The sequence below is a fragment of the Lepidochelys kempii genome, chromosome 14, assembly GCF_965140285.1.
Source record: "Lepidochelys kempii isolate rLepKem1 chromosome 14, rLepKem1.hap1, whole genome shotgun sequence".
Classification (NCBI taxonomy): Eukaryota; Metazoa; Chordata; order Testudines; family Cheloniidae; genus Lepidochelys; species Lepidochelys kempii.
Genome location: NC_136393.1, coordinates 29,959,539 through 29,975,868, shown reverse-complemented (window position 1 = coordinate 29,975,868; position 16,330 = coordinate 29,959,539). Strand labels below are relative to the sequence as shown.

The 16,330-nt window shown below is 46.8% G+C and overlaps 1 protein-coding gene across 1 annotated transcript in view; it reads right to left on the bottom strand.

Moving 5' to 3' along the window:
- LOC144929109 (uncharacterized) overlaps nucleotides 1-16,330 on the bottom strand; it is a gene marked incomplete at its 5' end in the record, with an annotated part of 32,915 nt that overhangs the window by 2,675 nt on the left and 13,910 nt on the right. Inside the window, 1 exon segment of the mRNA XM_078848694.1 lies at nucleotides 1,414-1,631. Within this exon segment, the coding sequence (XP_078704820.1) occupies nucleotides 1,414-1,631 (218 nt within the window).

The window sequence follows — 16,330 nt, the reverse complement described above, 5'->3', positions numbered from 1 at the left end:
AGATATACGTGGATAATCCTGGCATGTGACCCACACTGCAGAGAAAGGTGTGAAAACCTAAAGTCACTGCCAATCTGACCTGGGGGAAAATTCCTTCCTAGGCCCACGTATGGCGACCAGATAGACCCTGAGCATGGGAGGAGGAACCAGCCAGCCTAGCACCTGAGAGAATGCTCAGTGCCACCTCTGAGCCCTGCCCCCACCATCTAGTGCCCACCGCCAGCCATGGGGATACTTCAAAGAAAACAGATTAAAAACACCCCACATCCCTTGAATGCATTGGGGGGAATCCCTTGCTGACCCCTGCACTGAAGCCCTGAAGCATGTGCGTTAGCAATATAAGACAGGAACTGGAAAGGACTCCCGGGCCAGCTGACCTCTTTCCCATCATATACAATCCCATAGCACAATCTCCCTCATTAATTTGTCCAGCTCTCTCTCAAAAAGCATTAAGTGGTTTGTCCCCAGGCTAGAAATCATCTTTTAATTCCCAGCCTGAATTTGTTCAGCAAGTTTATCCCCATGTGTTCTTGCCCAACGTTGTCCTTTAGCCTAAAGAGTTCTTCTCCCTCCCTGGTGCTCCCCGCATCCTCTGATGTATTTATAGTGAGATATCACATCTCCTCTTAGCCTTCGTTTTCCTAGGCTAAACAAGCCAAGTCTTCTGGCCTCCTCCCAGAAGATTGGCTCTCCATACCCCCGAGCATCCTATCAACCCTTCTCTGCACCTGGGCCACTTTGAATTAATCGTTTTTGGCCATGGGTGACCAAGACTGTGCCCAGCATCCCAGAAGAGGTCTCCCCAGCACCTCGCAGGATGACATCCACACACTTCCCTAGCTCCACTGGAAATGCCTCACTTCATACATCCTAGGATCACATTTGCCTGCTTTGTAGTCACACCACACTGGTGGTTCATAGTCATCCTGTCAGCGAACCCTGACTGACAGCTGCCTGGGCGCTACACTCCTCACACCCCACAGCCTCTTAGCTTGGGGTATGGCAGAGGAGCAGGGGGACCTGGGAGCCGATCAGCTGTGGGGAGCTCAGCCCCAGCCCTGCTCCTGCTGCTGCCCCAGCACAGACACAGCTGGCTGGCTGCGCTCTGGAGCTGTGTGCCTGCGGTGGGCAGCGCCCTGACTGCGGCAGGTGGGCACTAAGGGGTGGGGATGGGGGCAGAGCGCAGACACAGCCAGCAAACCCCAGGGCTGGGTCCTCGGCTGGTGCCCTGCAGGGTCAGAGCAACCGTGGGGGCTGTGAGAGCCAGAGCCTGGCGAGGGTCAGGGAGGGCAGCAGCTCTGGGACTCGCAGACCCCCGACCCCCCGGGAGCAGAGCTGGGGCGAGGGGGGGCCGTTGGTGCAGAGTCACTTTCCTGCCCGGCCCCAGCCCTTCCCCCGGGTCTCTCCCCTCACCTGCAGGCTCCGGCTCAGGGGCTGGTGTCGGCAGAGCCCGGGGCTGCCCAGGGGCTGGTTCCAGCCCCCGCAGAAAGTCCCCCCGGCTGGGCCCCGAGGGGCGCTGGGGAAGGGCTCTCCCCGCACACACCCCGCTGGGCAGCTGCTCAGGCCCGGGCTCCCGGCTCACAATGGAGGCGGCAGCGGCGTCTGACCCGGGAAGTTCAACCCCCGATGTGCTGAGCAGGCAGGCAGACAGCAGCAGCCGTCTCCTTCCCGGAGCAATAAGCAGAGCAGGGCCCTCTGGTGTTACTGGGCATCATTTCATTAGCCAGCTCCCTGCCGGACCAGGGTCCGTGTCTAGACAGGGCTGCTGCCCATTGTGGAGGCATGAATGGGTTTCATCACATGACAGAATCTTTCATTACAGATTAATCTTCAATCCAGGACACCCTGGAGGGCAGGCAACCCTAGTCCAGCATTTCCAGTGTCTCCAATCCCAACTGAGGTTTTTCTTCCCCCACCCCCTCCCCCCACACGGCAAGCTCTCTACAACCCCCAACCACAAGGAAACTCAGCAACCCCCCCTTCAAAAGTCACTTATCGCATCTGGGGAGATGATACATCTGGATAAGATTGGTTTCAGAGTAGCAGCCGTCTTAGTCTGTATTCGCAAAAAGAACAGGAGTACTTGTGGCACCTTAGAGACTAACACATTTATTTGAGCGAATGCATCCGATGAAGTGAGCTGTAGCTCCCGAAAGCTCATGCTCAAATAAATGTGTTAGTATCGAAGGTGCCACAAGTCCTCCTGTTCTTTTCTCTAGATAAGATTGATAACATCGCCTGTCTCCGCCCTCTCAAGTGACTCAAACCTTCCCTCCTACACCTGCGCTGTGCACTTGCGTGTTGGTGGGCAGACAGCTGCTGTATTTTCAACAGTTTTGATCTGTTATTGCTTAAACCACAGAAGTGGGAACACGGCAGCATCTTCAGCTGGACATAGAAACTTTTAACATTAGCTATCCCAGTGCATTATGAACATAATGCAAAGCTGTAGGCCCACGAACATGCCCCCACCCCCCAGCAATTGGCAAATCCATAAAAAACCAGGCCACGCTGGTCAAATACCTGCCAGGTGGTAACCCCACCGCAGAGAGAGAGAGGGGGCAGATCCTATTGCTCCCATCCCAGCCCCTGAGCTCTGGAAGATTGCTCCTACCTCCCACCCTGTACTCCTCCGGACAGGAATAGTCACTACATAATAATCACTCCAGGTCTGCCACTTCCTCCCCAAAACAAGAGTGAAATCCTGAGCCCATTGAAGTCAAGGGTTTCCCCTGAGCTTAGCTGGCACCGTGAGCTCTGTCTGTGCAGGGAAAGGGGTGAGAGATGGATTTTAGACAGTCCAGATGAGAGGCTCAGGGCTCCTGCTGTCCCCCGGGGCTGGAAGAGTTCCAGAAAGTGCCATACAGTGAGAGATGAGAAGGGGAGGGCACAATACCAGAAATCCAGTTGCAACCTGAACTGCAGACCAAGCGCTATCGCTCCATCATGGATGTAGAGGACCTGATTCTCTGCTCACATGCACCAGTTTTTACACAGCTTTGCCTTCTGAGAAGCTGCTCCTGATTTTACGGCCATGGGAGGGAGATCAGAATCAGTCCCGCAGCACCACAATTACACCCAGTGCTTTGCATCAGCAGAGCCCAGAGCACTTCACAAAAGAAGTCTGTATCAGTATCCCCATGTCACAGGGAAACTGAGGCACTCAGAGGGGCAGCAACTTGTCCAGGTCACCCAGCAGGCCATTGGCAAAGCCAGGAATGGAATCCTGTCTCCTGATTCCTGGTCCAGTGCTCCATCCACTAGGTCACACTGCTTTGAAAAGAACCCCCATCAAGCTGGGGCGAAGACTGGAAGATGACAGTCTCTTTCACTCCAACCCTCAGCTTCGGCTATTTGCTGGAAGTTATTTATTCTTCTGGGTTCCAAAACATTATCATCACCATGTGTAGTTCTCTGCTGTTACACATAAAATATTCATATTGGTGAAATGATTTTAATAAACCCACATAATGAATTCTTGGGAAATATGCTGTCTGTTTTCTTAGCTAAAGTCCAGGCTATAAAATTAATATACCACATTAAGGCCTTAAAAGCCAGAGGCTAAGCGACCAAGGGGAGCTAGCCAACAGGGGAGTTTGAGAGGGAGTTTGTGGGAGGGAGTCATTCTGTAATTGCTTTGATTAGGAAGGGCCATATCGCCAGTGCTAACGCTGCTCCTGTCTCCTCCACCTGCGCCATCTGTATCCAGACAGACAACCATGGATGCCTCTACCCAGATCCTGGTATGGATTTGTAGAGACTGTGGCCTGCATTTCCCACTCACAAAAAGCCAGGAAGGGGGACCATCTAGGGTGAAAGGTGTCTGCTGGTGGAATCATAGAATATCAGGGTTGGAAGGGACCTCAGGAGGTTCATCTAGTCCAACCCCCTGCTCAAAGCAAGACCAATCCCCAACTAAATCATCCCAGCCAGGGCTTTGTCAAGCCTGACCTTAAAAACCTCTAAGGAAGGAGATTCCATCACCTCCCTAGGTAACACATTCCAGTGTTTCACCACCCTCCTAGTGAAAAATTTTTTCCTAATATCTAACCTAAACCTCCCCCACTGCAACTTGAGACCATTACTCATTGTTCTGTCATCTGCTACCACTGACAACTTTCTAGATCCATCTTCTTTGGAACCCCCTTTCAGGTAGTTGAAAGCATCTATCAAATCCCCCCTCATCCTTCTCTTCTGCAAACTAAATAATCCCAGTTCCCTCAGCCTCTCCTCTAAGTCGTGTGCTCCAGCCCCCTAATCATTTTTGTTCCCCTCCGCTGGACTCTTTCCAATTTTTCCACATCCTTCTTGTAGCGTGGAGCCCAAAACTGGACACAGTACTCCAGATGAGGCTTCACCAATGCCAAATAGAGGGGAATGATCACATCCCTCGATCTGCTGGCAGTGCTCCTACTTATACAGCCCAAAATGTCGTTAGCCTTCTTGGTAACAAGGGCACACTGTTAACTCATATCGAGTTTCTCGTCCACTGTATTCCCTAGGTCCTTTTCTGCAGAACAGCTGCAGAGACACTCGGTCCCTAGTCTGTAGCAGTGCATGGGATTCTTCCGTCCTAAGTTCAGGACTCTGCACTTATCCTTATTGAACCTCATCAGATTTCTTTTGGCCCAATCCTCCAATTTGTCTAGGTCCTTCTGTATCCTATCCCTCCCCTCCAGCGTATCTACCACTCCTCCCAGTTTAGTGTCATCTGCAAACTTGCTGAGGGTGCAATCCATGCCATTCTCCAGATCATTAATGAAGATATTGAACAAAACTGGCCCCAGGACCGACCCTGGGGACACTCCGCTTGATACCAGCTGCGAACTAGACATGGAGCCATTGATCACTACCCATTAAGCCCGACAATCTAGCCAGTTTTCTATCCACCTTATAGTCCATTCATCCAGCCCATACTTCTTTAACTTGTTGGCAAGAATACTGTGGGAGACAGTATCAAAAGCTTTGCTAAAGTCAAGGAATAACACATCCACTGCTTTTCCCTCACTCACAGAGCCAGTTATTTCATCATAGAAGGCAATTAGGTTAGTCAGGCATGACTTGCCCTTGGTGAATCCAAGCTGACTGTTCCTGATCACTTTCCTCTCCTCGAAGTGCTTCAAAATTGATTTCTTGAGGACCTGCTCCATGATTTTTCCAGGGACTGAGGTGAGGCTGACTGTCCTATAGTTCCCAGGATCCTCCTTCTTCCCTTTTTTAAAGATGGGCACTACATTAGCCTTTTTCCAGTCATCTGGGACCTCCCCTGATTGCCATGAGTTTTCAAAGATAATGGCCAATGGCTCTGCAATCACATCTGCCAATTCCTTGAGCACCCTTGGATGCAGCGCATCCAGCCCCATGGATTTGTGCTCGTCCAGCTTTTCTAAATAGTCCTGAACCACTTCTTTCTCCACAGAGGGCTGGTTACCTCTTCCCCATACTGTGCTGGCTGTTAGGGGGCTTATTCCTTCACCCACTTACTTCCCTGGTCCTTCTTGCATGAACAGAAAGCAACAATACCCGAAGGCCAAAGATGCAAACAATTCAATGTTTATTGGGGTGAACTTCCAGCAAGCATGATTCCAGTTTCCTTCCTTAGTGTCCCCCTTCCCAGCTCTGACACCACAGAGCCTTACCTGTGTCCCTGTTCCCATTCCCCCCCCTTAGCAAAACATGATTCCAATTTCCCCACCCCCATTTCGTTCCCATTCCCTCCCTTAGCAAAACATGATTCCAATTCCCCACCCCCATTCCCTGTTCCCATTCCCCCCCCCCCCACTCACTTCCTGATTGACTGCAGACTATATAGTAAAACTTGAGTTCTGCTTAGCTATACCTTAACCAATGATTTTCCTGAAATTTAACTAACCAATCCTAACATATTGTAACATGATTATTTAACCAATTATATCCCATCACCTTAATTAGTTTACACCCAGCAAAATTAATTATACAGCAGACAGAAACAATCACAGAACCAGAGCAGAGATTATACAGACAAACAATAGGGAAATGGGGACTACAGTGATAGATCAAACACAGAAATAAGGATTTCACATCCCAGCTATTAATAAGTGAGTTCTTGCCAGACAGGATGCTATCAAACTAAGTTTGCTTTTACATCTTCTAGGCACTTGCCTTTCTCTGGAGGTGATAGTACAGGATTGTATTCCTAACAGCCCAAAAGCACCTTATTTCAATGTGACTAGTTTGGAATGTAAGGATGTGACTGTTCACTTCCCAGTTTATGGCTGCCTCTGCTGCTTAGCCAAAGGCCTTAGCCTAAGCACAGAACCTCAGACTGCCACAGTAAAGAAGGTCCTTGCACCGGCAGACAGTGATTTTGATTCTTTCTTTTATACCTCTAGAACTAGCCAAGTGATAAGAATACACCTAAATTCTTAAATACACCTTTACAGACAGGCCTGAATATCTATATCCTAACACTGCCCAGTGCAGTAGTCTGGGAGCTGACCTTGTTCTTGAAGACAGAGGCAAAAAAAGCATTGAGTACATTAGCTTTTTCCACATCCTCTGTCACTAGGTTGCCTCCCCCATTCAGTAAGGGGCCCACACTTTCCTTAACCTTTTTCTTGTTGCTAACATACCTGAAGAAACCCTTCTTGTTACTCTTAACATCTCTTGCTAGCTGCAACTCCAAGTGTGATGTGACCTTCCTAATTTCACTCCTGCATGCCTGAGCAATATTTTTATACTCCTCCCTGGTCATTTGTCCAATCTTCGACTTCATATAAACTTCTTTTTTGTGTTTAAGATCAGCAAGGATTTCACTGTTAAGCCAAGCTGGTCGCCTGCCATATTTACTATTCTTTCTACACATCAGGATGGTTTGTTCCTCTCAGGAAGCAGGTGGGAGAGGTGGAGGTGGCTAGGCTGAGGAGCATCTGTGCCCTTGAAGAATTCGTCAAGAGTATTCATATGGAGACATCCAAGACTGAGGAAGCTATCCAGCTACAGAGGATTGCTGTCACACCACCGGGAAAGGAGGATATGGCTGTGTCACAGGGAGGACACTGGCTGCTGGTTACTTCTGACAGCAGGCAGTGCTCCAGCCCTACTCCCAACCCACCCACCATGGTGATGGAAAACTGATATGCTGCACTGGCAACGAGCAATGAGGAATCACCTCCAAAGTTGGAAGAGGAGAAGCCATGTACCCCTAAGGCTGGGAAGATTGCAGCCACCACTCCCAGGAGTAAACATAGGGTGGTGGTGGTTGGTGACTCTCTTCTGAGGGGAACAGAAGCACCCATCACCCTGACATGGCATCTCGGAAGGTATGCTGCCTGCCAGGGCTCCGTATCCGAGACATTACAGAGGGATTGTCAAGGATCATCCGGCCTGCTGACTACTACCCCATGTTACTCATCCATGTGGGCACTAATGATACTGGCAGGTATGACCCTCAGCAGATCAGAAGTGACTACAGGGCTCTGGGAGTAAGGGTGAAGGAGTTGGGAGTGCAGGAGGTATTCTCTTCGATCCTTCCAGTCAAGGGTAGGGGCCCAGGTAGAGAGAGATGCCTGACTGAGAGGATGGTGTCACCAGAAGGGCTTCGGCTTCCTTGACCACAGGATGCTGTTCCAGGAAGAAGGACTGCTCAGCAGAGATTGGGTCCACCTATCGAGGAAGAGGAAAAGCATATTTGGATACAGACTGGCTAACCTAGTGAGGAGAGCTTTAAACTAGGTTCGAAGGGGGCAGGTGACCAAAGCCCACAGGTAAGTCAAAAACTTGGAGACCTGGGAGAAGGGTCAGAATTTGGAGGCAGCGTGGGCTATTATAGTAGGGATAAAGGAGAGACAAGACAGAAATGGGGTGGGGGGAATCAAATCAGTATCTTAGATGTCTGTATACTAATGTGAGAAGTATGGGGAATAAGCGGGCAGAACTCAAAATGCTAGTAAATAAACACAACTATGACTTAGCTGGCATCACAGACTTGGTGGGTTAATACGTATGATTGGAATATTGGTATAGAAGCTTTCTCAGGAAGGACGGGCAGGAAAAAAAGAGAGGAGGTGTTGCTTTATATATTAAAAATGTATACACTTGGACTGAGATTAAGATGGAAATAGGAGAGAGATCTGTTGAAAGTCTCTGGGTAAGGATAAAAGGGGTAAAAAAACAAGGGTGATGTCATGGTAGGGATCTACTACAGACCACCTAACCAGGAAGAAGAGATGGATGAGTCTTTTTTTAAACAACTAACAAAATCATCTAAAGCACAGGGCTTGGTGGTGATGGAGGATTTTAACTACTCTGATATCTGTTGGGAAAATAACACAGCAGGGCACAGATTATCCAACAAGTTCTTCGAATGTATTGGAGACAATTTTTTATTTCAGAAGGTGGAGAACACTACTAGGGGACAGGCTGTTCTAGATTTGATTTTGACAAATAGGGAGGAACTAGCTGACAATTTGAAAGCGCAAGGCAGCTTGTGTGAAAGTGATCATGAAATGATAGATTCGTGATTCTAAGAATGGTAGGAAGGAGAACAGCAAAAAAAAAGACAATGGATTTCAAGAAGGCAGACTTTAGCAAACTCAGGGAGCTGGTAGGTAAGATCCCATGGAAAGCAAGTCTAACAGAAAAACAATTGAAGACAGTTGGCAGTTTTTCAAAGAGACATTATTAAGGGCACAAGAGCAAACTATCCCATTGCGCAGGAAAGATAGTAAGTGTGACGGTGTACCCATTAAGGCTGTATGGAAATATGCTTATGAATGTATATATGACATAACTGGAATATGTTTTATACTACATATGCCATGTAACATATCTCTGTAAAGGTTATGATCTACTGAATCTATTCATCCTATTTGTATGCATGTATCATTTTGTATTCGAAGTTATGAATATTGGCTGTATACTTGCTTGATTTTTAAGTAGCCTTGGTAAAGCATTTGGTCAGCTTCTTGAGAAAGGAACGTGCAAATTAAGTGCCCAATCAAGAAACACTTAACAAACAATGGGTCTTGGAAGGCTCCAATCCACATAAGAAGTCTTCCTCATGTTATTAAAGATTCTCTGCTACACCGAGACTCTGTGCTTGTGAGAGGGGAAGTATTGCCTCTTTGAGGCGCCCAGGGGGTGTGTAAGATTTTCCCAGGTCACTGGGTGGGGGCTCGAGCCAGTTTTGCGTTTGCTTTGATGAGAGGGAACCCCTGTGTACTGAACCCGGCCCTTGCTGCTATCAACTTGGCCTGGCAGAAGGGTTACAGATATTTAGGCCTGTCTGTAAAGGCCTATATTCTAAGAATTTAGGTGTATTTTTATTACTTAGCTAGTGATAGAGGTATAAAAGAAAGAATCAAAATCACTGTCTGCCGGTGTAAGGGCCTTCTCTTACTGTGACAGTCTTTGGCTAAGCAGCAGAGGCAGCCATAAGCTGGGAAGCGAATGGTCACATCCTCACATTCCAAACTAGTCACACTGAAATCAGGTGCTATTGGGCTGTTAGGAATACAATCCTGTCCTGATAATGCCTATCACCTCCAGAGAAAGGGAAGTGCCTAGAAGATGTAAAAGGAAACTTAGTTTGATAGCATCCTGTCTGGCAAGAACTCACTTATCAATAGCTGGGATGTGAAATCCTTATTTCTGTGTTGTTCTATTATTGTAGTCCCCATTTTTTTATTGTTTGTTTGTATAATCTCTGTCTGGTTCTGTGATTGTTTCTGTCTGCTGTATAATTAATTTTGCTGGGTGTAAACTAATTAAAATAGCAAATATAATTAGTGAAATAATTATGTTACAATATATTAAAATTAGTTAGTTAAATTTTAGTAAAATAATTAGTTAAAACATAGCTAAACAAAACTCAAGTTTTACTATATAGTCTGTAGTCAATCAGGAAGTGTGTGGCTGCGGGGGGGAATGGGAATGGGGGTGGGGAATTGGAATCATGTTTTGCTAAGGGGCAGAAATGGGAACAGGGAATGGGGGTGGGGAAATTGGAATCATGTTTTGCTAAGGGGGGGAATGGGAACAGGGACACAGGTAAGGCTCTGTGGTGTCAGAGCTGGGAAGGGGGACACTAAGGAAGGAAACTGGAATCATGTGTGCTGGAAGTTCACGCCAATAAATATCTAATTGTTTGCACCTTTGGACTTTGGGTATTGTTGCTCTCTGTTCATGTGAGAAGGACCAGGGAAGTAAGCGGGTGAAGGAATAAGCCCCGTAATGTTTAATGTTTGATTTGCCCTGAAGAACTGGAATGCATTCGCAGCCAGTACAGCTACTGGAAAAGTCTGTTAATGTGTTTGGGGATGGAGCGGGAATCCTCCAGGGACATCTCCATGAAGCTCTCCTGGAGGTATTCTGAAAGCTTTTCTCAGAAGGTTTTTGGGGAGGGCTGCCTTATTTAGTCCTCCATGGTAGGACACTTTACCACGCCAAGCCAGTAGCAAGTAGTCTGGATTCATAGCAGCACAAAGTATGGCAGCGAATGGTCCTGGGTTTTGGTCGCATTCACGCAACATTCGGTCTTTATCTTTCTGTGTCAGCCTCAGGAGAGTGATGTCATTCATGGTCACCTGGTTTAAATAGGGTAATTTTTGTAAGGGAACAGTAAAAGGAGCCCCATTCATGCTGAGCTGTTTGCGCTTGGCTAAAAGGGATCATCCTGGAGAACAGCCATATGGTGGAGGGAGGGGTGTGCTGCACATTCACCCCAAAACCACAGCCCCTCCTTATAAACTACAAACCCAACGGGCATTGCTTGCTATGGGAAAGGAGGGCATTGCAGTTTGAAACCATTCCCACATGTTATGAAGGCAGAAGAAGCCAACCCCGTGTACCCTTTGGCTTACCATGTTTGCCTGGAAACCAGATTCTGTTGCCCAGCCGAGTGTGATGTGTCACCATACTGGCAGGCGCTCAATATAAAAGGCAAAATGCGACTTTGTACCTAAAACTCATGTGCTGTCAGCTGTGAATTGCTTGATTCACTGTGAAAGAGTCTCCCTTTTGTTCTTAGAAATGTATCTTCTTAAATTTTACTCTCCATTTAATCCCCCCTGCAGGTGAAAATGTTTCTATGCTCCATGTATCAACACTGTCTCTGAGGTTATCACAGATTAAAAGGCAAAAAAAACCGCACTTGTGATGACATGTTTTCCGAGCTCATGCAGTCCTCCCGCACTGATAGGGCACAGCTGAATGCAAGGAGGCATTTGGTGGCAGAGGCCAGGAAAACATGCAGTGAGCATGATCAGAACATGCAGGAGGAGATGCTGAGGCTAATGGGGGAGTAAACAGACATGATCAGGCATCTGGTGGAGCTGCAGGAAAGGCAACAAGAGCATAGTTGCCTCTGTATAACTGCCTGCCCTCCTTGCCAAGTTCCATATCCTCCTCACCCAGACACCCAAGAATGTGGGGTGGGGAGGCTCCAGGCACCCAGCCACTCCACTCCACAGGATGGCCCAAGCAACAGAAGGCTGTCATTCAAACAGCTTTGATTTGTAGTGTGACTACAATAAGCAATGTGGCCTTGTCCTTCCCTCCTCCCCTACCCCACCCAGGGTACTTTGTCAGTGATCTCACTTTTTTTTTAATAAATAAAGAATGCATGGATTCAAAACAATAGGGACTTTATTTCCTTTGCCAGCTGTGATCAAAGTGGGGAGGGGGACTGGCTTATAGGGAAGTAAATTCAACAAAGGGGGCGGTTTTGCATCAAGGAGAAACACAGACAACGGTCACACCATAGCCTGGCCAGTCATGAAACTGGTTTTCAAAGCCTCTCTGATGCTCAGAGTTCCTAGCTGTGCTCTTCTAATCGCCCTGGTGTCTGGCTGCTCAAAATTGGATGCCAGGCAATTTGCCTCAACCTCCCACCCCACTGTAAACATCTCCCCCTTACTCTCGCAGATATTATGGAGCACACAGCAAGCAGCAATAACAATGGGAATATTGGTTGCGCTGAGGTCTAACCTAGTCAGCAAACAGTGCCAGCGAGCTTTTAAATGTCCAAAGGCGCATTCTACCACCATTCTGCACTTGCTCAGCCTATAGTTGAACTGCTCCTTACTACTGTCCAGGCTGCCTGTGTATGGCTTCATGAGCCATGGGAGCAAGGGGTAGGCTGGATCCCCAAGGATAACTATTGTCATTTCAACATCCCCAATGGTAATTTTGTGGTCTGGGAAGAAAGTCCCTTCTTGCAGCTTTTTGAACAGCCTGGAGTTCCTATAGATGCAAGAATCATGCACCTTTCCAGACCATCCCATGCTGATGTCGGTGAAACGTCCCTTGTGATCCACCAGTGCTTGCAGCACCATTGAGAAGTACCGCTTGCGGTTTATATACTGGTTGGCAAGGTGGTCTGGTGCCAAGATGGGGATATGCATTCTGTCTATCACCCCCACCACAGTTAGAGAACCCCATTGCAGCAAAGCCATCCACTATGACCTGCACATTTCCCAGAGTCACTTCCCTTTTTAGCAGAAGGTCACTGATTGCCTTGGCTACTTGGATCACAGCAGCCCTCATGGTAGATTTGCCCACTCTGAATTGATTCCTGACTGACCAGTGGCAGTCAGGCATTGCAAGCTTCCACGGGGTTATTGCCACTCGTTTCTCAACTGTCATGGCAGGTCTCATCTTGGTATTCCTGCACTTCAGGGCAGGGGAAAGCAACTCACAAAGTTCCATGAAAGTGGCCTTATGCATACGAAAGTTTCACAGCCACCAGGAATCATTCCATACCTGCAATACTTTGCTGTCCCACCAGTCTGTGCTTGTTTGCCGGGCCCAGAATCATTGTTCCACTGTATCAACCTGCCCCACTGCCACCATGATGTCCCAATTGCCACAGCCCATGCTTTCAGGAACATCTGTGTCTAAGTCCTCCTTACAATCGTCATCGTGCTGGAGGCTCCTAGCCAGGTTCTGCACATACTGCAGGATAATGCGTGAGGTGTTTACAATGCTCACAACAGCAGTGATGAGCTGAGCGGGCTCCATGCTTGCCATGCTATGGCAACTGCCAAGGTAACCCAGGAAAAAAGGTGCAAAATGATTGTCTGCCCTTACTTTCAAGGAGAGAGGGAAGGAGGGAGACTGACGACATATACCCAAAACCACCCATGACAATGTTTTTGCCCCATCAGGCATTGGGAGCTTAACCCAGAATTCCAGTGGGCAGCAGGGACTGTGGGATAGCTACCACAGTGCTCCACTCCATGAGTTGATGCTAGCCACAGTATTGAGGACACACTCAGGTGACCTACTGCGCTTAGTGGGGATATACATGATGGACTGTATAAAATTGCTTTCTAAAGATCGACTTCTGTAAAATCAACCTAATTTCATAGTGTAGACAACCCTGTGTCTAGTTTTGGTGCCTCTGGCATAAAACAACAAACTGAAAATTGGAAAGGGTTCAGTAAAGAATGTCTGGAAAACATGCAGGATAAATTTAGAGTGGAATTAAGATGAACATTTTAAACAATGAATGTAACTGGCCACTGGAACAAATTATGAAGGAATATGGTGTATTCTCCATCACTTGATGTCTTTGTATCAGGACTGGAAATCTCTTTCTCAAAGATTCACTGTATATCAACAAGTTACGGATTTAGTGAAGGAGTTTCTAGGTGAAATTCTCTGATCTGCAATATGCAGGAGATTAGATTAGGTGATCATAGAGGTCCCTTCTGACCTTAAAATCTATGGGTGAAATCCTGACCCTACTGAAGTTGATGAGGCTTCCAATGACTTCAAAGGGGCCAGGGTATCACCCTATGAATCTATGATCCACCCCGTATCACCTAATTGCCTTCTATGACCAGATAACTGTCTCTGTGGATGAGGGGAAAGCAGTGGACATGTTATTCCTTGATTTTAGCAAAGCTTTTGATACAGTCTCCCACAATATTCTTGCCAGCAAGTTAAAGAAGTATGGGCTGAATGAATGGACTATAAGGTGGATACAAAGCTGGGTAGATCGTCGAGCTCAACAGGTAGTGATCAATGGCCCCATGTCTAGTTGACAGCCGGTATCAAGCAGAATGCCCCAAGGGTCAGTCCTGGGGCCGGTTTTGTTCAATATCTTCCAACCCTGATATTCTATGATTCTATGATTCATTAACAATCTGGAGGATGGCATGGATTGCACCCTCAGCAAGTTTGCAGATGACACTAAACTGGGAGGAGTGGTAGACATGCTGGAGGGTAGGGATAGGATACAGGGGGACCTAGACAAATGAGAGGATTGGACCAAAAGAAATCTGATGAGGTTCAACAAGAACAAGTGCAGAGTCCTGCACTTAGGACGGAAGAATCCCATGCACTGCTACAGACTAGGGACCGAATGGATAGGCCGCAGTTCTGCAGAAAAGGACCTAGGGCTTACAGTGGACGAGAAACTGGATATAAGTCAACAGTGTGCCCTTGTTGCCAAGAAGGCCAATGGCATTTTGGGCTCTATAAATAGGAGCATTACCAGCAGATCGAGGGATGTGATCATTCCCATCTATTTGACATTGGTGAGGCCTCATCTGGAGTACTGTGTCCAGTTTTGGGCCCCACACTACAAGAAGGATGTGGATAAATTGGAAAGAGTCCAGTGGAGGGCAACAATAATGAGTAGGGGACTGGAACACATGAGTTATGAGGAGAGTCTGAGGGAACTGGGATTATTTAGTGTGCAGAAGAGAAGAATGAGGGGAGGGGGGGATTTGATAGCTGCTTTCAGCTACCTGAAAGGGGGTTCCAAAGAGGATGGATCGAGACTGTTCCCAGTGGTAGCAGATGACAGAACAAGGAGTAATGGTCTCAAGTTGCAGTGGAGGAGGTTTAGGTTGGATATTAGGAAAAACTTTTTCACTAGGAGAATGGTGAAGCACTGGAATGTGTTACCTAGGGAGGTGGTGGAATCTCCTTCCTTAGAGGTTTTTAAGGTCAGGCTTGACAAAGCCCTGGCTGGGATGATTTAGTTGGGGATTGGTCCTGCTTTGAGCAGGGGGTTGGACTAGATGACCTCCTGAGTTCCCTTCCAACTCTGATATTCTATGATTCTATGTCTGCAGCTCTAACTCTGTGTCTGGCATATGATATGATGTAGGAGGCTCACGGGGATTTGGAGCATGTGCAACGTGGATGGAATACTCACAGAGTTAAGGGACAAGTCTTGAAGAAGTTTTTCTGTACATATGCCCAAGGCAATTTTGTAGGGCTGGTTGGTAACCAGATGGAATTTCACAGGGGCACTGAAAATCATGTCAGTGTCCCAAATAGTATCCAACCCAGCCTGTTTCTAAAATTCTCAGTCTCTTAATGTCGGGATTCCTCTGCATCTGCCAGACACGTTAATCCCCTTTCAGTCCTTAAACAACAAATTCTTGATGTGTTTGAATGAAGCAGGTAAAATTAAGGATCACAGATTTCAAAAATTAAGCCTCATGGATTCTCTGATGGGTGATAAGGTAGGAGCACTGAATGATGCTTTTCCCATATTTTCTCTTCCATGTGGGTTTTCTTGATATATAATAACAATTCCTGGGAGGAGAATAATCTTCCAAATGTTTAACTGCGTGCAAGGGGATCCAGGTTACAGGATGAGACAAGCCATTCCTATTCAACAAACTAAACTTCAGGGTCAGAAGTTCACAGATTGCTCTTTTATAAACAAAAAGGAACTTCATGATTCCTGGATTCTATCAAATGTGTCTACAACAACCCAATGTCTCCTCCTGAAGAGGAAGTTCAAGTCAATCGTCATGATAAGCCTAAGCTCTAGTGAAATCCAAAAGGCTCCATGACCAGGGGTGGCCCGTCCATATAGGTGAACTAGGCAGTCGCCTAGGTTGCCAAGTTAAATGGAGTGCTAAATTTGAGGGAAAAAATAAAACTAAAAAATAGAATAAAATGAAAAAAATGAAAAAGAAGAAAAAATACAAATAAAATAACTAAGATGTCATTATTTCAATTCCCATGTGTGTATGCAGGGAATATGAATTATAATTCATTTCTCTACATTTCTGAGAATTTATTAATATGTCAAATTTTTATTTACTGCAAAAATAAATAACATTTTAGCGAATTTTTTTTTTCAATTTGCGATGTAGGGTCAAGATGACCCACTCTGCAATTTTGTTAAGCAATAACTCAGCCACAATGAAACACATCCACCAGCGGCAAGAGCTACAATGCTAGTGACACCTAACTTGACTATACATCAAGGTCGCTTAGCCGGAAATTCATGTAGAGCAGAGATATCACGAGCAGATACATGTCAAACAGTCACTTTAACACGCGTCGCAGGTAGATGGTTAAGAATCGAGTGAATACTATG